Raw genomic sequence first — 25075 nt, 5'->3', positions numbered from 1 at the left:
TCATCACAGCATTTGGTCAGCACAACTTTGATAAAGATGTAAAAGGACCAACATTTTTTGATAAACTTATTTATTCTTCTAGGCAAATGTTTCTTACACAAATGAAAATTCCAGGGTGATAAGCCCTACTTTTTCATTTTTTAAGGAACTTATAAGTACCATTTAAAATCACCTGGACACCTTACATCCAGCTCCTTAGAAACTCTAAAGCCCTTAAAACTGTCACCGTGTCGTTTGTATGATATTTTTCCTGATTTCGTAACATGTAATTGTACTCTCAATGGTATTTACCCCTGGCATTGATTATGTGTGTTCTTGGCAATAAAAAAAAAAAAATTACCAGTACATGCATATAAATAAATAAATAATGAGGATGTGCATGGGTAAACTGTTATAATAAATACTGCAATAATCTATAAAAAAAAATGTAATCGATCCAATAGTGACTTTACTTATAACACTTGCAGTGATAGACTGCAAACAGTCTTAATTTGAGACAGTTTAAATATCAATATTCCAAAAATCTTGTGATAGTACTTCACCATACAATAAATTTCACACTTAAAGGTTTAAAATGAAATAACGCACAGCTATAGACAAATGCTGTAATACATTCTGATAACACTTTACAATAAGGTTAATTTATTAAACATTAGTTAATGTATGAACTAACCATACTGTTTTTGTTAATCTTAGTTAATACAAATCCAACTATTCATTGTTTGTTCATGTTAGTTCACAGTGCATTAAGTAATGTTAACAAGATTTTAATCAAGTATTAAGAAATATTGAAATTAACATTAACACAGGTTAACAAATACTGAAGTATTGTCATTCCTATTGTTAACTAATGTAGTTAACTAATGAACCTTGTGTTACCTATATTTTTTTCCTTACTGTTATACAGTACATAATGATTTACAGATTTAAATAGAAACTATTAATAGTAAGAAAAGTCATAATTAAGAGAATTGTTCTGTAGCCCATCTTATCTTATTAAGGCTGTGCAACATTTTGCCAATGACTGAACTAAAAACAAACAATAAACAAGCTTTTTCAACAAAAATGAGGCGATGAAAGAAAATACTTTATTACTGTATCAGTAGGCCTGAAAAACAAAAAATTTAGATGTAGTACAGAACCTTCTTAAGATTCATTAAAAAGCACACAACCACTAACTGAAAAAAATGTCACACCCTCTCAACAATGGGCCTCGTGACAAGAGAGGTAAAAAGGAAAATTACAACTTTTTTTTTTTTTTACATAAAGTTCCAGGTATAAAAAAAAAAAAAGAAAACAAAAATATATATTTAACCTACAAAACTCCACAGATGATGCATGTGAACAGTCCAACAAAACAACCTTTTCAGAAATGCAAACGCATTATTGTTTCTGTTGCATAGCTTCTTTGCGTGCAGCATCCTGTAGTAGCTGTGTGTCCACTTCATCCGCAGGAAGCTGTACATACCGCACCACTGATCCACGGATAAAGCAGTTCTTCACCGACAACTAAAACAATACAAAATATTGAGTCATTTCTATAGATGTAGTTCTCCTGAGAGTGTTCATCAGTCGAACACCTGCTCAAGCTCAATATTACATTTCATTCTTGAATGTAAAAGTGCCTGAGGTTCCAGGCACAGAACAGATTTCTGCCATATAATTACTTCTCTTTTCAATCTATTAACTGATTATGTGGTTTAATTACTGTGCACACCCACACAATACTTCCTAATCTATAACAAACAACACAATTGACAAGCTCTCACCATGTGCGGATATTTCTCTGGATCAGTGACACTGATATCTGTCAGTTTGATGTTCAAATACTGTGAAGGGAGAACAATTTTAATTTTAAAAGTCACACAATATTTGCTTGGATTTCAACAAAGCAAGGTTTGTTGCCATACCTGATCAACTGAGTGTAATGTTCCACATATGCTGCAAAGTTGAAAATCAGAATGTAACGTTAGTAAGTTTATACACTGTGCACATATTATATTTTTTAAAAGTATGACACGCATAAAACAGAAAGTGCTTACCTCAAGTCATTCTTGAGCTCCACCACAACATCTTTGCCGACCAAGGACTTGAAGAACGAGTAGAAGAGCTGAGGAATTAAATGTTTGAATGTTACATTCATATTATGTTCTCGAATGAAGAACAAGAATTGATTAAACATGTGATTAAAAACATTGATTAAAATTGATTAAACAAATTAAAAATGTAATTAAACCTGTGAAATATACTGTCAAGACAATGAGAGAATCCATCAGATATCAAACACTAAAAGGAAATTACACTAGGCTACTCGGAGAGCTAACTTAGCCGTTAGCAGACTGCGGTAATTATTAATTCCTCGCCAACGGTGGTGAACAGTAAACAATAAAACATGTTACATATTGCAAAAGGATTCATTTGGTCTATGCAAAATGTATATAGGTTTTGTAGGTAATCCCCATTATATGCTATTGCTAAATAACAACACTTACCATTTTCACGCGGTTTTGTGCTTCTGGTCACTTACGTCATCAAAAAGCTGCCGGTTTCTTTTATCTTCGTGTTTCCATTGGCTAAACGAATTCTCCATTGGGGAAGAGATTTTGCGTCTTCTGTACGCGTCTCGGCATTAAATCCCTCACAAACACTTAAAAATGATCTAATCAATTATTTTTAGATAAAATATTTTATACAAATAATAAATGAATGTCAGAAGATCAACTTTTACTTTACCCACACACGGCTTGCTAACAACATCCTATCCCTCCTTTAATAAGAGAATATCGTGTAATTCCCCTCTATCACCAGCAGATAGAGGCACAGACCATATAACGTGTGCCATTCTCTTCTATATTGAACTGTCCCTTTATCAAACTAGGTAAGCACAGAGCCATGCTCTGGGTAAGCAAGCACTACTACACTTCTCCAATGCCACATAGCCTACTGTAAAACAAGTTACACTGCTTGGTGTGAGGGCCGGCCATCATCTTCGTAAATACTAAGAAAACAGATGAAATAATTCTTGATCCAGGACATATCATTCTCCATTACTGGTCCACAAAATGTGTATTACCCAGGTTTGTTATTACAAATACTTGGGTGTACATATTGACTGTACTCTGTCTAATACAACAGCGACTTTACTTTCAACTTGACTCTGGGTGTTTGGGATTGGACAGAGGGTAATGATGCTATTGTGTCATTCTGTGATAGAGACTGTATTACGTTACGAATTGTAGCCTATTTTGGTAACATACCAGTGAAGTTAAAATCACAAATAAATAGACTGGTTCATAAAGCAATGGAAGTGATGTGGGTGACTCCCTCCAAATTCTTTCTGAGACCATTAACAGGCTAGGACAATAATAGCAGAACCCTCCCATTTCCTGCATTCAGAGTACGAGCTGCTTCCATCAGATCCAATTAAAAAAGCACAATATGTCTGAATAGGTATAAAAATGATTTTATCCCTTTATCACTGAATCCTCTAAACTCAGAATATAAGGTGTGTGTGAAATGAGGGGCTGTGTTGTAGGTGCTGAATGCACTTATGTCTGTACTTGTTGATGTACTATAACTGTATGTATTTTTATGTGTTAGCCTGTATGTCCAAGACTTGAATCTTGGTTTCCTTGGTGGCCTAAATATTAAAACTCAGCCATTATAAAGTGTGTTTCCAGACCAAAAAAAAAAAAAGCCAATAACTGTACAATACTTGGTTTTATTAGAAGATTACAACTTTTAATAAAATATTTTAAGCAATATGAAATGTTGAAACACAGGTTGATGGAAAGATTCCTCTATTTATTACTATATGCAGTAACATTCAAACTGTTGAAACATTCATAATCATTCTGAAATCAATATCCAAGTTTCTTTTATTGTAATGCACTTATTAATTTGAGTACACAGAGATTAAGAAGCTTATGGCTTGTGTCCAGTACAGAGTTTCAAGTATGAGATATGAATATCCCACCAGCGCTGAAAGGTATCTTGCAATGGCATACCAATAGAAAATCATTTTAAAGGCCGTCCCATCTTCAGAGGTTGCGACGACTCATTGTGCACTGAGGAAAGATGTTGCAAATGCAAAAGGGAAAATTAATAAAATAAATGTTGAATAATTAAATATATATTACAATTACATAAACCATAAATACATTCTTTGTAGTATCAAATATCTAATTCTTAAGTTTTTATTAGTTACACTACCAGCCAAAAGTTTAAAATAATTCAGATGTTTTTTTTTAAATAAATCTCTACTAAAGCTGGATATATTTGATCAAAAATACAGAAAAACAGTAATATTAATATTATTACACTAAAATATTATTAATATGTTTTAAACAAAAATAGTAAGCACGCAGCACAGCTGTTTTCTACATTGATAATAAGAAGAAATCTTTTCCTGAGAATCAAATCAACATATTAAAATGATTTCTGAAGGATTGCGTGACAATGATGACTGGATTAATGAAACAGAAATTCTGCATTTAGCAAAATTCAGCTGTGATTTCCATCACAGGAATAAATTACATTTTAAGAATTACACATATAGAAAAAAAAGTTCTGTAAAATTGCAATAATATTTCATAATATTACCGCTTGTACCATGGGCATCGCTAGACCCCTTTTACTGTGGCACAAGCCCCATACCCATAAAATATTACTGATACAATCTTATTGTGTCAAAATCATTTTCTCTGAGAATATTTCAGTAATGATGTGGTGTGATTTCTATCAGTGGTTTAGAGTTAGAACTAACAATGTCAGATTTGCGAATTAATCTAATCGGACTTGACAATGACAATAATTGCGTGTCAACAACTCTATCCTTTAGGTTAAGATAATTCTCATCCATTTATATCAAAAACAGTATTTAAAACAGTATCAAAATATAGACACACTTTTGTTTTGATGGTGTCACGTGCCCCAGTACTGATGAAAGGCTAGAAACGCCTCTTGTACTGTATTTTTAATCAAACAAATGCACCCTTGGTAGGTATATAAGAGAGTTATTTCAAAAAGCATTATACATAGTGTTGTCATGATTATTTTTGAGACTAATGGATTGGGTTAGAACCCATTATAATCGCTGAAGCTGTCTACATGCACTGCTTGAAATACACTTGAAGGATGAAGAATGAGATAGAGAGCCCTGATCTATAGTCTTCCACAAGGAAGGAATGTGGAGCATGTAGTTATCATACCATCTTTGGGTTGGCCTGGTCTGGTTTGTGGTCGTATCTTGGATGGGAGCTCTGAGCTGTCTCTGTAGTCTCTAGGCTTTGGTTGAAGCTCTTGTGGCTGACCAGAGCGAGACTTCACAGGAACCGGAGGTCTGTTGGGCCCAGTCATGCCCCCTTCAGAGCGAGAAGGCACCACAGGCTTCTTGGTGATGATCTGGGATTGTAGACCGCTGCTCATGATGTTCGTGGCTGAGGATGAGGGAGGTTTGGTTTCTGAACAGGTGAAGGAGCGATAGCGGGGGGTCGGAACAGGGGCCTGGCGATCAGCGTCAAGGTCTGTTTTGGGGAAGGAGAAGTGAGGATCTGGAGGAGACAGATGGTCTTTCCCCCCTCGTGATCCACTCATTGAGCCATAAAGGGGATTGTCAAACATCTCTGGTGTTTTCCCATCCTCAGATCTGTAGCCAAAGACAAATATGCACAATTTTATTTAGAGAATTAATCTGGAATCACTTTAAAGGGGACATATCATGCTAAATCCACTTTTTTAGCCCTTAAAGGAACACTCTGACTTTTTGGGACTTTAGCCTATTCACCTTACCCCCCAGAGTTAGATAAGTCCATACATACCTTTTTCATCTCCGTGCGTGCTATAAGTCTGTTTGACGCACCCACCGCTAGCCTAGCTTAGCACAAAGACTCGATGTGACTGGTTGCAGCTTTCATACTGATCCAAATGAGTGGCAAAATAACGCAAACGTTTTCCTATTTACATATTGTGGTTTGTATAGTCACATAATGTACAAATAACAAAGTCAAATGAGACACAGACATCTTTTAACCGTATAAAACCTGGGAACTATTCTCTGAAGGCGAAGCACTGCTACTTTGACAGCGTAATAACCGCATCACCGGAGACACGCTGTGGTGAGGAGCGGATGGTTCGCTCGGTGTTTGGGTAATAGAGTCAGCAATTTATAAATAGTAAAAGCGTAGTTTAGAGTCATGGGTTTTCGCTCTATTGTAAGTAGCTGCGACTGTAAACAGGGGAGGTAACCATGTTTCACAGAATTCCAACTAAAAACGCTGACTGGATGAAGAAATGGCTAACTTACTCTGGATATTTATCCAAACACACCTAAGATTATCAAGGGACATTACGTTTGCTCGGTACATTTCAATGAGGACGACTATTTTGAAAAAATGGAATTTGCCACACGGACCATAATGTGCTGAAGGATACGGCTATCCCATCGATAGCACAGACAGGACTAGTGGATCACCTGCGGCTGAGGTAAGTGTTCCGTTATGTTTTTAGATGACCTACTGTAACAGTGCCATTATTAGCCAGATCTAATGTAACGTTAGTGACACTATTATATGATTAGGGTATGAATGTTTTTATCTTGATGCGGTGCGGACGCGCTTGGGGAAAAAAAACGAGCGCGTTTACCGCGTTGAACTTGCACCCTGCGCGCGGCGCGCCTAGTAGCCTAAATTTGAAATAACCATGGAAATAACGAACTTGAGCGTGCAAAAGGGTACGATAGGCTGTGAGTTCATTGTGCAAAAACATTTGTGCTATTACTTTCCCCTTATTCTATCCTATAGTAATGCAATACTGTATATTATATAGGCAAATGTATTTACTGTTGAATACATTTGGTTCAGCTAATAAATTGCATTTAAAATATATTGATTCCTGTAATAATAATTATTTATTCATGTGATATTTATAAATCTGGGTGCGTTTTTGGTTGGAAATCAATGAAACATGGTACTGTATTACCTGGTCTCCCCTGTTTATTGTCACAGCTCATACAATAAAGCAAACACCCATGATAAACCTTGCTTTTCTATCTAACGTTAGTAATTGCTGACTCTTTATTCCAACGCTGAGCGAAGCGAACTCTGCTCCTCGTCACGGTGCGTCTCAGGTGATTGTTATCACTCTGCCCAAGTAGCAGTGCTTCCCCTTCAGAAAATATAGTATTTATACGGTCAAAAGATGTCTGTGTCTCATATGGCCATGATATTTGCACACTCTGTGACTATACAAACCACAACATGTAAATAGGAAAACGTTTGCGTTATTTTGTCACTCATTTGGATTAGTATGAAAGCTGCAACCATTCACATCCAGTCTTTGTGCTAAGCTAGGCTAGCGGTGGGTGCGTCAAACAGACTTATAGCACGCACGGAGATGAAAAAGGTATGTATGGACTTATCTAACTCTGGGGGGTAAGGTGAATAGGCTAAAGTCCCAAAAAGTCGGAGTGTTCCTTTAAATGCTTTTTGTTGTATATTTGGAGTGTTTATAAGTACAGAAAAGTTGAAATTATTCTCTTCAGGTGCTTCGTTTATATCTTTATATTCTGTTTTGGTCATAATTTTCAATCTTTTCAGATTTGTCTGTTATTACGTCACAGTATGCAGCGGAACTGCCAAATAAGGACTTTGACTAGCTGCCCAACACTTCGAGCAAAACTGCCATTTTTTATTTCTTGCTCTGATTTTGTAGTCCGAGCTCAAGGATGCAGAAGTTACGAGAGGAGAAGTCAAAATGTTCGGTTGTTGGATTTAGTGACCCACACGCTTCATTACACCGTATGCCAGCAGCATCAGAACCTCTTCGAAGTGCCTGGTTGAGTTTCATTTATAAAGGAAATTTTTATTTATAAAGGAAACCATAAGTTGATGGGGTTTTTTAATGATGGCTGACAGCCAATAATTGGCAGATGTTCAAATTCAACACTAAAACCTAAAAAAAAAATCATTGTTTAAGTGCTAAAAGTGAATTTAGGCATCACAACATACCATAATATACAATATGAAAAATGGATTCATTCTGAGATTATATTTAGCTGTGTTTTTAAACTAATAGTTATTAACTTTGAATGTTACATGACAACAAAAATGGTCTAAATGTAAAGAAGGGGAAATGATCATGCACTATAAGTATCCATCATCGACTGATATTGATCAATTAAAAAGTCTAATTTGTCAGATAACCTTTAACTAAACCAAAGACTTTTGTCAGATGACATGATGGATATACTGATGATGAGATAAAGGAGATAAAAATGTGAGGTCACACTTTAATTTAGGGTCCAATTCTCAATATTAACTATGAACTACAAATTTTGCCTCAATAAAACTCCTAATTACACATTATTAATAGTTGTAAGGTAGTTATTAAGTTTAGGTTTTAAGTTTGGGTGGAATTAAGGGATGTAGAGTGAGAGCATTAATATGTGCTTTATAAGTCCTAATAAACAGCCAATATCCAAGTAACATGCTTGCTAATATGCAACTAGTTAATCGTGATCGAATTGGACCCTAAAATAAAATTTTACCTAATCGTGTCAAAATATACTTACACAGGGTTTGATGTCTTTGCAGTTGGGCTGGATGTAGCATGGTCATAATTAGACTTTTTTGGGGAGAGATTGCCATGCGTCATGTCCTTTGATGAATGTCCAGAGGTTGGCCCTGTTCTAGGGGACATAATGTTGCTGGCGCCCCTGTCTGCCTGGTTATTGCTCTTGTAGCCTACGCCCATATAACTGGGGTTACTTATATCAGAGGCGAGGACTGAAGAAGACCTGTCAAAGAATGTCAAAGATATATAAAATTGTACAAACATAACCGAATCTAAATTTTTCTAATAACATCATTTTGAAAAAGTAATTAAATAATAACATAACATTTTGGATATAAGAATCTGTTAAATAAATGTAAATAGAAACGAGGGAAAATGCGAATATTTTACATTTTGCTATTATCTCCTGATTTCCCTTTACCAGCTCCTGGGTCATCTCCGATTTTAATGAAATCTGGAATAAAGAAAAATAATCTTAAGGAAAGGAACATACTGTAGCCTCGAAACTCGGTAAGTAAAGCATTATATCACAATCCAGGATTGGTTGTGTCAGCCATTGCTGTACAGAAACACATTGTGCACTCACCATAGAGCTTCTCTGCCTGTTTTCCTTCAGATTTGGGGAGTTGAATGCCACCCGTTAGATGGCCTGTGTGCTCACCATGATGGGTGAGTTTGATAGAGAACTCAGTGTAAGAGCTTTCAGCAGAACGCAGAGCAACACAGCCCTCACCTACAGACAGAGCGCAGCGTTATTGTGTTTGAATGCATACGACTATTCCGATACTAATCAGAATATGGTCTTATTCTGATTGTGTAAGCATCATGTCTACACATGCTATAACCAGATAAAGTCAATATTCCAGTTTTTAGAAATGCCATCATGTTCATCAGAATTTCAAGTCACGTAAACACTTAATTCGGAATATTCACCATGACTGAACTATCTTTTTAACATTCAACATTTATTCAGTTTATTTGGAATGTTCTGATATCATGTTTACAGGAATATTCCAATAGTTGTGATGCATGTTAAACCTAGTTTTCCTAATAAACTATGAACCTTAAAAATGAAATCAGAAAAGGATGTGCTTAGCCAACTAGAATTACGATTATGTGAGTAATAAACATTCACAGATTTCAGGTAACCCTTACCATATGACTCATCACAATCTGTAGATTTAATGCAAATGAGTATGTGCTGATCAAGGAGGTATTCTGGGTCTGCAATGATGGGCGTGAGCTGCAAAGTGATTTCACAAAGATAATGTAAACGTGATGGCTGAGCTTGCAATGTATAGTGTATACTTTTTTACCTAGTTTTTACCTCAACTTGTCCCCCAAATCGTACTTTTATTGAGCCCTCAGTGTTCTCTTGGTTTTCTCCTTCAGGACTCTTCACAAACTCTAGAAAATGAATAGGAATTATTTAACTTCACTTTTCTCTTTTTGGAGTAGCTTATGTGATCTTCTAAAGAAAAAAGGTGTAGGATTCAAATGCTTTGTGATCATTTAAGACAGAAAAGAAAGTAAAAAGCATATAGCTCCTCCTCACTCTCCAAGCAGCTTGAGTGATACTCAATGAAGAACTTGGTCTTGGATTTAGTCAAAAGGATAGCCACACAGTTCATGATCTTTATAGCACCCTGAGCATCCGTTGACAGGTCTGTAAAGAGCAAAAGAGTCCATCGTTAGTGAATTACCACAATGCACAAGACAGCCGGGATGCAAAGTCTCTCTATTAAAATGGGGTTGTTGCCATAGTGAAATATTTACAACATCATACCATTTTTTGAGACAAACTGAGAAGTCACACCAACATCAAATGTGGCAAATACAGGGGAATGGTCACTTGTCATGATATCATTGGTGCATCCTATTAAAATCAAAGAAACATATTGGTTAATGTAGTGATGTCTTTCATGCGCATTTATACAACTTGCATTTTAAATATAATGAACTAACCATATGAGTTGCAAACCACATGCACCATAGGGTAGGACTTGCGAAGCACACGATCACACCATGAAGGCAAGTTGTATTTTGTCTGTTTGTGAGATAAAACATTTATGTAAGAAGGATTTTCATCATTAAATTCAATTTTATAATATATCTGCTGCATGGGGAAGGTTGTTCAGATGTGTGGTGGCTTTCACGCTATACCCCTGTGGCTTTGGCTTTAGTGTAGGCATATCTCTCCCGTGTGTCTCTCTCAAAACGATACGTGGGAGCAAATGTAATCTCCTCCTCCACTGTAAAGTAAAAAATATGAATGGAATGGAATCTGATATTAAGCATGCTTCTATTCCTCAACAAGTTTGGCATAACACACCTTGTTGACATTTATATGTATACTACGGTGCAAAAGTTTGGGGTCAGCAGGATTTTGTTGGGGAAAAAATAATACTTTTATTGAGTGAGTATGCATTAAATGGGTCAAGTGAGACAGTAAAGACATTTTAAAACTTTAAAGAATCCTGAAAATAATCCTAAAAAAAAAATATTAAGCAGCACAGCTATTTTTAACATTGATAATAATAAGAAACGTTTCTTAAGCATCAAATCAGCATTAGAATGATTTCATATCATGTGTCACTGACTGGAGTAATGATGCTGAAAATTCAGCTTTGCCATAACAGGGATAAATTACATTTTAGAGATAATAGAATAGAAAACAGTTTTTTCATTGTAAACATATTTTAATATTATTTTTTTTAAATAAATGCAGTCTTTGAGCATGAGAGACTTTTATCAATCTTTAGACTTTTTTAAAAATCTTACCAACCCCACACCAACAGTCAATGTGTTTTTTCTAAATTTGGTTTATAGTACCTTATATAGTAGTTTGATGTTAGGTTAAACCTCACTGGATATGCAAAAATGATAATACAATACAAACTATGAAAAGAAAATCTGGTTTGGATTAAAGTTAGAAAAACCTCCAGTGAACTGAAAATTTCTAACTGACTCAAAGTGTGTGGATTTTTGTTTTGTTTTTTGATAATAAATACTCTCATATCCCATCCCATCTGTGTAGAGAAACTATAAGAGAGCCATTCACAAGTAGAAGTGTAAACAGTGTGGCAATTTCAACATTGCTCTATTTGTTTGACGTCATTTTGTAGCAATATTGTCTAAACTAAAGGGTGATTTGGTTAGGACCACCTGTTTGGTGTAGGGATGGATATTGAGTAACTTTGTAGTTGAGTAATCAGTTAGCCAAAAAAATATATTGGTAATTAAAATAATAGATAAATTATGTACAAGTGCATGACCAATAATAGTTTCAAACTAAAAAAAGCTAGATTAGACAAAGAACTTAAATTATGATAACAATATTTTTATCATTGTATATGTTCCTATTCTATGGGCACAAAAGCTTATATGTTGTGGTTAAAACTGATTCTTTGTATCTGCAGTGAGTTTAGGTCAATGAAAGAAAGGTGGCTTCTCACCGTATTCTAAGAAGACCTTTCTCTCTTCCCTCTCTATGGTCAGCTGATCTCTTGCCAGCAGTTCCTGATACTGCTGCTGTTTGATCTTCATCACAATGTTCTCAGCTTCCTGCAAAGAGCAAACAACTATGCAAAGCTTCTGTCTTTTCCTGTCAGTTGATGACAGGAGCTGCAGTACGTGGCAGCTCTTTTCTTAATAGAGGAACTGCCTTTTCATATACAAGAAAGTTCTCTGAACAACAAAGGCAGTTTATGCCTTGAAATATCATAATGTGGGTAACTGATGCATAATTTGTCCCTAGACACCTTTTTTTATCAACATGAAGAGTGTTTAAAATAGATAAAAATGTCCTCAATGGATCATTTTAAACGGTTCTGCGGTGTGACAAATGAAGTCTCACTTCATATGAACTCATGAAATTGACATGCATAGTAACAATAAAAAATGAATAAAATAAAAACTTAATTTGTAGACTTAAAATAAATTTTGCAATCAAATAAGTTATAAAATTACATCTAAAGTGGTCAATTACTACTATCAGATAGAAGATAAAAATAGTAGCTGATATGAAGCATTTACTTTCTTGTGTTTGTATTTGACATGCATTAACAATAGAGTATACTTAGAAGCTATAATTACAAAATCTTTACAATGTTTTATGTTTAAGTTTTAAACAAACAGAGAACATGCGTCCATCCTGGCAAGAGTAGTGGTCACAATCTCAACCTAGCTAATGTATTTGGGAGGATATATAAACTTCATAAACTGGTTTCCACAAAGAACCCATTTGAGGCACATGCTTCTGAAATGTTATGACCACGTTAAGAGTAAAACCCCCACAATTGTTCACTTTTTAGATATGTTACTTTTGTGATTAGTAATTAATTGGTTATTATTTCTTAGTTCACAAGTAGTTCTCAATGAGGATATATTTCTTTAGTAACAATCAAATACCTACCAAGGAACTACCTTTGTACTAATTACCTATTACTTAATGATTAGTTAATATTGCTTCCATATTAGTTAATAGTATTAACTTCGGTGTTAATGCAGTACTACCTATTACTTCCTGCATAGCTACTTGTTAACTACGGACCATTATTTTAAAGTGTTACCCAAAATCTTAATGTAATTCAAACAGCTTTGTTTCACCCCAGTTGCAAAACTGTTCAAGATACCTATTTGATATAAAGTTTCCAAATGAACGAATTGTCATCGTTTACCTAGATGCATTTACTGGAAAAAGCATTAACATTCATTTGAACCTACCTGTGATGGTAGGTCAACCCTATAATTCAGATCCCCCAGCCAGAAGAGGTGTGTGAAGCGATGTGTGATGTCAAAAGGATTAAGTTTCTTATCTCCCAGATTCAGAAAACGCAGAATACTGATGTAGTTCTGGTTTCGCCTAGAAAAGGTACAGTAATCAAGTTACTACATTTTTTATCGCATTACTTATAATGATTATTATATTATTAATCATGTTTATTTTATGCCAATGTCTAATTAGTCGCACTGACAGGTTTTTGGGTTGTGGCTTACCTCAGTTTCTTTTCACTTCCTGAGGTCAGGTGACTATTGACAAACCCAAATGAGGTTCTATTAAACATAAAAGACACCCCCACTGCTCCTTTATTCCCTTTAAACACACATACACAGATAATTAGCATTTTTACATCCAACAAAGTAGAACATAAAGCTTGCTTTGCATTTCCTATTAATTTTTTGGGGAAAAGGCTATAAACAAACCCAGAGCATTAGCTATGCCAGTCTTAACGCTATCAGAGAAGACGTGAGAGAAGCGGTTCTCATGTTCAGGCTTGGCTAGAACCACAATTCGTATACTCCACAGTGTCTGAGTGGCTATCTGTTAAAAAAAGCACCAAAAAAACACATAGTTGTCATTATATACGGAAACCACATAGGGCACCCGAAGCCTTATTGTTGGGTTTTGTGTCACTCACTTGTTTGAAGCTAATGTTGGTTATATCCCTAAGGGCTCCCCTAACGGTTTCTATCCAATCCTTCTCTCCCATTGGGTCCTCCTGTGTCCCAATTACATAGATATCATGTGGGATTTGATTGGCTGTGTCATCATGGGTTTTTCCCTGACCCTTTGACTGCAACCAGGAAGTGATGTTTTGTGGTGGATTCGCATTTCCTGAATGGACAGCACAAGTTGATCTCTAGTTAGTGTACATTTAGTCGCTTACACCAAAAAATTGTACTTACAGTTATAATATAGTATTAGTGAAATTAATAACCATTTATGTGCACGTAAAGACAGCACAATTTCAAGACTGTGTTACTAATGTCAAATTACAGGTTTTACTTGAAAGTACAATCATTTTGCTTTAATAATTTAATTTTGTCATGCTTTGAAGTAGTTCATTTGGTGTCTTGACCTTACATTTGATATTACATTTAAAGTTAATACATTTTAAATGTTCTAAATTACAACTTAATTATTACAAATATGAAATTATATGCATGATATGACATAAAAAATAAATGACATTTAAATATGTTTTAGTTTACCATAAATGCGTATCGGTACATTTGTCAATTCACTTTAACCATATTTCATAGACAATAAAAGTAATTATGAAATTACATATAAAAACACTCTAAACTGTCTCATTTATAGTTAAATGGCAAGTTCAGTATTTTACACTTAAAGTGAATTTTTTTTTTTTTTTTTGCAACTACAGAAACCAAAATTTCTCGGGCCAGAAGCATGTGTCAAAATTTTAATCATAACCGTTCTATTTCATCAGAAACGATTTTAAAACAGGGCTTTGAGTGTAAAATATCGAACTTGCCCTTTTAACTATAAATGGCATGCCATTAAGTGTTTGAAAACATTACATTCAGTTCATACTGAATTCACTTGAAGTATCTTCATTTATATTATACTAGTATATTATTTATGTAATAAGTTTAAATATGCTAAAGTGAGATTATATATATATATGAAAAAAGTGCTGTACATGTTTAAAAAAAAAATAATATATATATTTTAAAACATGTACAGCACTTTTTTCAAAAATATCTGAATTCAGGAGACCTTGAGTAGCTTTTTTGGACTAAATAACTAAATAAACTGAAATGTATATATGTTAATAGGCTAAATGCATCTTACCCATGTTCCAGGTGCCAACAAATATGGTGATCATATCCGGCTCAGGTTTTCCTGAGTGCTTGTTCTTCATCTGCTGTAGAAGCTGGCAGAAGCCTTCTCTTTTCTGAAAAGTTGTTTTGAGATACTCATTTACACACAGGATCACATTAAAAACACACAAAAACAAAACGTCCATACAAAAAAATGTCCTGCCAACTATTACAGTGGGATTTTTACCTTTGTGTCATCAAAGACATAGTCTTTGCGCTGAGTTTTTTCCTTCTCTGTCTCGACCACCAATGCTAGTCTGTTATGCATCTTCTGTGACTTCACCAACTGCAAGACTGAAAATTAAGAATTTGGCATGTTGCCATTATTTACTAGTTTATAGGTAATTTCACACATTTTGGTTACATGGCTCTCGGGAATACAAGATTCTGATTGGTCTATCACAGAATTCAGAGGTCAAATATTTAGTATAATGACCACCACTGAACTGTATATTTGACTATTGTGACTTGCAACCGATATATTTAGAATTTGAACCCAGTGTTTCTTTGCAATTTCTTTTACATAAGAAAATAAGTTCAAGTAAACAGCATTATCGCAACCCTTAAGGATGAAGAGTGCTTTGCGTTTGGGTCCTGATAATCCTATCAAGGTTTATTTTTGCAATAAAGGCCTGCGGAACTGTCGATATTGAAAAATCGTAATCACATTCAAATGTATGTGGCTATGTAAGTGATGAAGTGGTTCAGCATACTTTTATTGTGCACAAAATATTTATCCTCAGGTCCATCTTTGGACTTCTTGAAGTAAACCTTCCCGCCTTCCACGTCTACTTTAAGATACGTTTTGATTGATATACCGAGGGAGTCACATTTGACCTGTTAACACAGAAAAGGACATTAAAGTAAAATTGAGTTCAGCATTTCTGATGTGCCAAAAATAGTTATAAAGGTTATCTATCTATGATGGATGTGAGCAGAGGCAAATGTTACCGCCAATCGCCACATAGGCAAACATAACTCTAATTTGCATGTGGTTTTCGAGTGCAAAGCAGTCGCAATGAAAACCTCCATGCTTTCATTATTATGACATCATTACAAGTAGGAAGAAGGTTACAGGTTATGACTTTCACTTCGGATACGGAAATCAAACTACATGAATTTTATACAGTATTTACGTTTATTTATATATTTATGTGCTAATCAACAAAGCAATTAACTACTTTATTTAAAAAAATAGGAAACACTTCAAAATAAGGTCTGATTTGTTAACATTAGTTACTAACATAACAATTAAAAAACAAACTGTTTTAACAGCATTTGTTAACCTATGTTATAGGCTATTAACTAATATTAATAAATGCTGTAATATTGTTTGTTAACTAATGTTAACTAAACCAAAAATGGTGTATTTATTGTTGAACTGAATTGCTTACTTCGAACATCACAGGAGGAATAAGTGACTTTCTGTGCCCTCCATCATATCCGACAAAATCAAACACAGCATTCTTGGTCTGTAAATAAGAGGGTAGGTTAGTCACGGCTCTGTGGAATGCTTGATTCTGATTGGTCAATCACGCCATCCAGCGTTATGTTATTCCCCGATAACGACAACTGAAAACAGATAACACAGGCTCATCCAGGTGAAATCAGCAGCGCTATATACACTTGCTAGGAACGTTTTTTTTTTTTCTTCATGGAAGTTGTTGCTAATAAAATATTAAAACTTTATACTAAATATATTAATATATTTGTATTAAATCTTTATATTTAAAAAAATATATTTTTTGTACAGTTATTTAATTATGTCATACAGTATCGTGGACTCGCTCTCTCTTGTTTCATACAAATGTGGTTGCTGCCATTTTGCAACTATTGTTTATTACGGTACATTATTGGATTATAAAATAACAAACAGGTACGGTTTTAATCTAAAATCTCAAGTCAAATCTCAGCTCAAATCATTATCTCTTATCCCCATAATTATTTATGTGGTGAAATGCTGTGTAATAAGTGGTACAGTATGACTGAACCATATCAAATGTCCATCTAGTTCAAACTTGCCATGCTAGCAACTGCTCTCTCCACAGATGCTTTGCGTTTAAAGACCTAATAAAATATTTCAACTCAGATCAATATTTCGTGTCTAATTATTTACTTGTGGCAAGTATAGGCTATATTACTGTATGTGGCAAGTAGCCGTGTAATAACCGGCTAATAATAAGCACTTTGCGTCAGGGTCCTGATCACTCTGTTGGGGTTTATTCTGACTGGATGTACATTATCCCTGAATTAAAGTTCCCAACTTCCCAATGAGATTTTCATTTAATTTAATGTTTGCTCTCATCCAAAAATAAAGAACAGTGTTACCTTGTCTTCTATTGAATATATAAGCTTAGTCAGTTGCTCCAGTTTGAAAGCCACAGACTGATTTGCATCTCCAGAAAGCTGGAAAAGAGTAAAATCAACAGATATAAGTAAAAATAAAAATAAAAAAAAAATAGTGGGGGGGAAACCTTAACATACCACTTTTTTGTACATATTATTGCGGTTCTCATTTCTCTACTTGTCTGTAAGGGAAACAACAAGTGTTTCAACACATTTATTGGTTCTACCATCTGTAATAAAAACTACTATGAAATTTAGGCCTATTTTTTAACCCCTAAATCATGTAAATCAGTAAAAAGTCAGATACAAAGAGGACTGTTGTTACAAGCTATTCCAATGCCTTGTAAGATTGGGTCTTTTACATTTTTGCATGAAACTGAACCCTTCCTGGTTTGATTCAGGATTTGCTTACTGACCTGACTCCTTAGTCTCCCAGCTCCAGGAGACAGTGGTGGATCCAAAACTTTCTGCAGTGCCTCAAGACTCGGAAGTGTGCGAGCAATTTCACTACGAGCAAGTAGGAATGTCAATTAATGTAAATTAAAAGCACAATAAATACAATGTCAGTACCAAAACATTCATATAAGGGTAATAAGGTTTCAGAATTCACACAATTTTCAGAACAATTTTACCTGTTTAGGATTTTGCAGATACTCTGTATGAGCTTTTTTAAGTGAGGAAGAGTCGGGTTCCCATTCTGCACCTGTTCTGCATCCAGACACACAGATGTGCGGAAATACTCCTGAATGGACTTCTGGTGGTCCTCTGATAGACTGGACATTGAACATCAGAATCATTAGCACACCAGAAAATGGCTACTCGAGTAAATAAATTAAAAATAAATAAAATAAGAAAATAAAAATAAATTACTTTGATATGTCGATTTGCTGCAAACGCTGGAGATAGGTGTCTGAGATGGAGGGCCGGGCAAGCTCTGTTCCTCTATCGGTTCCTCTGGACGAATCACTGTGGCAATCTTTACTTTCATTACCTGAGATATTCCTGGGTGGCAACTGAGGCGGCAAAATAATTTGTTCTGTGGAAATGGAGATTTGACCAAACAGTTTCCTTGAAGTTAATGGAACCAACTTCAAACCTTACATTTTACTGTCACATAGTTCTCAACATTACAGCCAGCTCAAAAAGTATGAGACGAGACCACATTAAAATAATGGAGAAAAAAAAGAAAAAGATAGGCTACCATGATTTAGCGCTTTAATCCAGTGGTTCCCAAACTTTTCTTGCCAAATTTGTTCACTTTGTTGGAATAAACGGGGTTTAACTTACTTTCGGGAATTTGTCGTGTCGCCTCACAGACAGCATCACTGATTATAATGGGTTCCAATAGCTTTTGTGTAACGTTAAGGTTAAACAACATGATTTGACAGTAGTGAGAGACGTTTTAAGTATATTCTGCTTTATGTGTTTACCTGCCACTCGCAATCCTTTCACACACTTTTTGATGCTGAAGTGAGGCGAGGAACGATGCAGCCTCGTATTTTTACACAGCTCCCTACAAACTCAATCCTGATTCTTCAATCGCCGCGTGCCATCTAGTGGACTGTTATTATAGGCCCTACCGACAGCAACCACGACCATCTTTGTGACCACGATGGCCACTGACATTCCGCTCAAGCACCCCCCTGTAGTCAATAATTTTATCCCTTAAAAGTCATCTTTGATCACCAAAATTAAATATTTAAAAAATAATAATAATTGATAAAATCAGCACGCAAATCCATATGCAAATTAGCCCCGCCCCGCCCACTCGTCACCAGCTCAGAGATCCACTCGTTGATGTGTGATTGTTTACAAGTATGTGATGTCAGAAACACCAGCGATTTCAAACCGTGTTTTTTTTTTTTTTTTTTTTTTTTTTTTTTTTTTTGAGACTGTCTTTTGTTCACTGCAGTTTTAAAGGGGTCATATAATGCCATTTTTGTACAAGTTAATGTTTAGGGTCTAAATGAAAACTTTGTAATATACTTTTATTAAAATTTTGTATTCGTATAAAAGTATTTTTAAGGAAACACTAATTTTACATGGTCAAAATCAGCTCTGTTTTCAGCACGCCATTTCAGTGCATATGCCTTTAAAGGAGAATTCCAGTGCAAAATGAACCTTTGGTCTGAAAACATAGGTACCAGTCAACCGTTCTCTGAGATTTGTTTTCATGATAATCGAATTTAAAGAGTTTTATCTCTAAAAACTGTTTAGCGTATAATGCTAGTACTGGGGGCATTTACTAAGTAAAAAGAAATCGCTAGTTTATACCACTAACAAGGCTAAAAATAGCCCCACACTAACACAGTAACATAATGAGGGTCCCTACATGCAAAACGAAGCATTGAGAACTTTGTAAGTGTACAGACCGTTACAAAGCAGCATAACTTTGCAGTAGGGTCTTGCACCCTGGACGTGCACCCCTTTTTAAAACTCCAACTCCAGTCCAAACTTCCCCCAGTTTGGGAACCACTGCTTTAATCAAACTTTTCACTCAAATTGATATGCTAATAATATCCTCTGCAATAAAATAAAATACTACAATACTAATATAATATAATGATAAAAAAAAAATTAAAAAGAAAAACTTCAAAACATAAGCATTTTTTCTAGTGGTTTTGCTCTCTAGTTATGCACAATATCATGGTAACAGCAACTGTCTGTGTGTTTCTGAAACTATGAACAAAGCTTATTGTAATTGACTTACCTGGTTCCTCCTCCGGCTCCTCCTCCTTCTCCTTCTGCACAGCATACTGAAGGTGTGTGACCAGACCCATGTTCTCTTTATAATATGCCTCCACCAGGTCTGGCAGCAGAGTGAAGAACCGAATAGGCACACCTTCTGATGCCTACAAAGCAAAGTATTCAGATGAACAAAGGTGTTCAAATGTTCAACATTTATGGGATTTTACGATATACAAAATCATGATTTGCATAAACATGTTCAGCACTCCCAGCAATACTTCCAGTAACTCTCTTGGTTGTTCTTCCTTTGTCCGAAACCAATAGTGGTACATTGCATTTCTTCATTTTGCATGGTTTCCTTTAAAAAGTGCTCACTTGGTGCCAAGTAGGGTTTATAAGCCACTTTTTCCAAAGGACTTTGGAGTATAAGCTCTTAGTCACCTGGTCTGACTTACATCTTGATGCTCAGCAAATGTTTTGACCCAATTACATGCATTACTGTACAAAGTAAGAACAAATTCTAACCAGATATGTACTTTAAAAACTTGATGTGTTTATGATGTGGAAAAGCACACGATATTCAGAAAAAATTCAGCATAATACATATACAGTCCTTTTTCCTCTGTCAACAACCAAAATGCTACTAATGTTATCAAATCCACAGCCCCTAATTTCTAAATGAATCAGTCTTGGCTATGGAGAAAATTAAGGAAAATGGCAGCATTTAGCACATGTGTCATGCATATAGCGTCACTAATCACAAGATGTTCGATATAGGAATAGGAAACAAGCGTAATCTTTGAATAAAAAACAAATTCTCAGTGGTTTAAGGTCAGCGCAAATGTATTGCAATTGAAATTTGCTAATCTAATTAAATTAAATAGCATGAACACATTTTTTTGAAACTTTCCATTCAAGGCGGGGTGCAAGAGGAACCCTGTGGCTTGCTTAACACCCACGCTGATGGATAAATTAAAACTGAGGCTGTGCTGCAACGCAGGCTTGAAAGAGGAAGAACTGTGGTAGAGAGACATTGAAGGGCATTGTACAACAGTTTTTGGTTTAGCCCCGTCCCTTGAGTGCAGGTTACTTTGAAATGTAACGCCAAGAGAGAACAATGCAAATTATAAGCAAAGGTCACCCAATTTGCTCTCATTATTTTGTTTGTCACGAGAATAAGAGTTTTGTACAACTCGAATAAAACCACCAATTGGTTTTGCAGCTGCACTGTCACGCTGGAAGACCAATGCTTGCTTTAATGCAGAGGACATAATAGATACTAGCTTGACAGACAAGACGCCCACACAACGGTCTCAGAGAGTCTTTGGCAGCTGAAGAGCCAACTGTCACAAGGTCACACATTCATTACCAAGTACAAGATAGTAAATGGCTTGTAGGAGGCCAGATGTTCTGTGCAACTAGTCATAAAAATGGACAGTGTTTTGTCAAGTGACCAGCAGAACATGAGCGAAACACGTAATTAGCAGATGATCGAGTATCTCTGCCTCTGCTTTTTGTCTCGTCGTGGTTCTATTGTATTATTTTTTACACTTGACCACCATTTTAGTGCTGTAGACAGTTTCAAATGATTAAAATAAATGATGCATCTAGTGTGAACGAAAAAATCCTCAAATTTCATTACAATGGATACAAAATATCAATATCACAATAAAGAACAAACACTTTTCTTGAGCAAAACAATGCACAGAAAAAGGTTCCGAATTACTAACCAATATATTTAATACATAGTTCAAAATGGAGATCATTCAACATGTTCCTGTTGTCAAACGTGAGGAGAACTACACTTGTGGTTCACCTGTGAAATTCAGTGGAACAATATGTGAAAAGTTAGTTTCAAGGAAATCTCTAGATGTTTGCTGATGCCAATGTTTGATAATTTGTACCGAATGAGATTTTATGGCTGATTAATGTGTCCAAATACTTGTTGGGTCCACCAAAAGCTTTACTTTAATGAAGTGATGGAAAGAAAACACCATTCTGGTGACATTCTCACAAGCAGAAGTATCTCGGTGCACATCTCAAAATAGTCCCTCAGCACACCTGTCTGTGCGAATATGAAAGCAGAGCCATTGCAGGAAGCTTCAACCCAAAGAAACCAATGCAAAATATTCTCATCAGAGGAGTAACCACTGCCATATATATATATATATATATATATATATATATTTTATTTTTATTTTTTTACCTGGACTGATAGTTTTTTGTCCTCATTTGGTAATATTCTGTAGGTGTACACACAGTTCTGGTACCTGCAAAATATTGAGAAGAATAAAAACATTATGCATTTAAAACAAATTCCATGTAAAATGTCACAAATCAAACACAAAAAGTGAAAATGGCCATTTTGCTGAAAGTGTAATAACCTCGCCGACTTCCTTGAGTCTCAGTTAACACTGTTAATAATTCACGATACAAGGAATCATATTGGACTTGTATGTCATTGCATACTTAACAATTTGCAAGGAAACAGGGAAACTGAGATCAGTTTGCAAACAAATAGGCCTCTTATTTGTAAACTGATTGCAACAATGATATTTCAAAAACCATTATATATATGTATATATATATATAAGGTTGCAGGGGCGGTACCACAAAAACCGAGCATGTTTTATATTTATGACAGACTCACATTTCACCTCATGCACAAACACACTGCAAATGTCACATTTAAACCACATTCCAACTCAAAAGCCTTCAAACGTTCATGTTTCATTACGTTTAATATTAGGGGCAACATATGTGCCCTTCCACCTGAGAGGTAACAGCAATACTCACAGAACACAGAGGGCATAAGCTCCCTGTATGGATTCGCTGTCCCGCAGGAGGAAGCTCCCATCCTTGCCTGCTTTGGAGAGGAGGTCCTCTGCTGTAGACCGAGTGATATTGCCATGATACCATGGCTGGTGGGAAAACATCCTTTCCAAATACTTCTCCCTTCCTCTGTCTGGAGACACCCAGGTTATTCTGGCCCAGGCAGTTTTCAAGAGGAGATCAACATGAGGTCAGCTTCAGAGTTTTAAGGTCTGTCTCATTTCGTTGTTATAACTGATAGCCGCTCCTGCTCTGTCTGGCTCTAGGCTCGCTGCGTCTCTCTCTTCCTGTTAGAGGGGCGAAAGCTGCAAAAAGGAAGCTACCACAAACACAAGGGTGAACTTCCTCATTCTGCGCACACAGAGTCTAAAAACTCAGAGAGAGTGAGCAAGAGAGGAGGCCGAACAGAAGGCTTGCTCACATGTTCACACGGCTCCAACAGCTCTTTTTTTACCGAAAAAGAGATGAAAAAGGTTTGTGTGGTATTTTAGGAGTTCTCAACAGTGCGTTCTTTCATATAATATCAATGATTAACCCTGCTAACCAAAACTATGAGGACAACAACCCATGCATGTGTTAAATGGCCATTATGCAAAGTAGAGAAATGTAGATAAACATTAGTGTAAAAGGCTCTTATTGTGAGTTTATCTTTTTGACCAAACCACTGGTCCTGAAAGGGAATGGACTTGTGCAGCACACTTGTCTCATCTTCAGGCTACTGAAGGGTACTTCCCCTGTAAAATGCTGCTGTGCCCCTAAAGGCACAATATTTGCCAATCTTTTTCTGACCGTGTACAATCACTCTGTTATTAAAGGGGTGATGAACTGAGAAATCAAATTTTCCTTGAGCTTTTGACATCTACGAGGTTATCCAGCCCGTTCTCATCCTTTAACGTCATATAGAACGCCATATGACAAAACGGCGCTATACTACGCACATGGCACCCGTTATCGTTAATATAACACGCGAACCCAAGACGTTATAAATCCTTTAGCGTGAATATGACACGCACACCCTACCCCACACCTAAACTTAGCCCTCACAGCACGTGTTATATTAACGATAACGGGTGCCATGTGCGTATTATAGCGCCGTTTTGTCATATAGCGTTCTATATGACGTTAAAGGATGAGAATGCGTTGGGTTATCATATTATAAGAATATCCTGTAAGTTTCAGAACTGAAAACGTCCTTGTTAGTCCAATAAAATCTTTTATTGACATGAGCCCCAGCAAACGACTCGTTTTTAAAAGTGGGGATCTATGACGACAAAGAGGATAAAACACCTCCCCCGCAGAAGAAGATCAGCGCAGGCTCAACACGGCCGGTTTAGCCCCGCCCACCGATTCGTGCGTGACACACATAGCTAAATAACATAGATGCCTACCTTGTGATGACAAATCGAGATACCAAGCAATACAAAATATTGCGCAGTGCCTGGTTGTAGAAGAAGACAGTGGATGCATGTACTTCCTCTGGATTCCAATAGGAATGTAAAAAACGTTATTTTTTCATGACGTTCAGGTAAAACCGTCTGTTCGCTTCATTTCACTGAGGATTTGTAAACAAGACTGGATTTGCAGACCGATTAAGTGTAAAGAACGGTGCTGTGCCGTCTATATTGGATCTGACAGGAATGATGCAACACACGGACTCTGGGTCGAACATGTATGGGAGAATCATTGAAGTTGCCATTTTACAACATTGGATGTTTTCAAAACAATTTCCCCCGAGTGCATCGACGGGTGAGTTGAAACTCATTATAATATGCAAAACTTTTATCCACTCACAGCAGTGGGCGTTTACTTCCAAGTCTTCAGTGCGAGACACCCATAAAAACCCAGCGTTTCTGAGCTGGGTTCAAAACTAGGGTAGATAATAGCTTATTACTTATTCATTTTGATGTTTTTGAATGTAAAAACCAAGCGAACGTCATAAGTTCACCTCAGACAACAATATAATAAAATTTAAAAAGCTAGTTCATGACCAGTTCCTCCAAAAAGAAAACTC

The 25075-nt window shown here is 35.9% G+C and overlaps 2 protein-coding genes across 2 annotated transcripts; both read right to left on the bottom strand.

Annotated features, from left to right (window-relative positions):
* Window positions 1–1066: 1066 nt before the first annotated feature.
* lsm2 (LSM2 homolog, U6 small nuclear RNA and mRNA degradation associated) lies at window positions 1067–2588 on the bottom strand. The gene is made up of 5 exons (XM_039691471.2): window positions 2493–2588; window positions 2043–2110; window positions 1911–1941; window positions 1770–1829; window positions 1067–1509 (listed from the first exon to the last, which is right to left on the bottom strand). The coding sequence occupies exons 1-5, from the start codon at window positions 2493–2495 to the stop codon at window positions 1384–1386; spliced, it is 288 nt and encodes a 95-aa protein (XP_039547405.1). The 5' UTR covers window positions 2496–2588; the 3' UTR covers window positions 1067–1383.
* Window positions 2589–3701: 1113 nt separating this feature from the next.
* On the bottom strand, window positions 3702–23335 carry inpp5d (inositol polyphosphate-5-phosphatase D). Its single transcript, XM_039691470.2, has 27 exons — window positions 23029–23335; window positions 22439–22502; window positions 20255–20396; window positions 18415–18580; window positions 18177–18317; window positions 17961–18051; window positions 17527–17604; window positions 16593–16670; window positions 15912–16035; window positions 15386–15492; window positions 15170–15272; window positions 13992–14188; window positions 13777–13894; window positions 13570–13666; window positions 13297–13435; window positions 12027–12135; window positions 10735–10823; window positions 10537–10618; window positions 10358–10447; window positions 10127–10237; window positions 9899–9978; window positions 9727–9814; window positions 9158–9304; window positions 8962–9025; window positions 8570–8794; window positions 5211–5647; window positions 3702–4067 (listed from the first exon to the last, which is right to left on the bottom strand). The coding sequence occupies exons 1-27, from the start codon at window positions 23166–23168 to the stop codon at window positions 4018–4020; spliced, it is 3357 nt and encodes a 1118-aa protein (XP_039547404.2). The 5' UTR covers window positions 23169–23335; the 3' UTR covers window positions 3702–4017.
* Window positions 23336–25075: the final 1740 nt, after the last annotated feature.

Source organism: Pimephales promelas, chromosome 8 (assembly GCF_988280905.1).
Source record: "Pimephales promelas chromosome 8, fPimPro1.hap1.1, whole genome shotgun sequence".
Lineage (NCBI taxonomy): Eukaryota > Metazoa > Chordata > Actinopteri > Cypriniformes > Leuciscidae > Pimephales > Pimephales promelas.
Note: the sequence above shows the minus strand (reverse complement) of the source record. Positions and strands in the feature narration are given on the sequence as shown.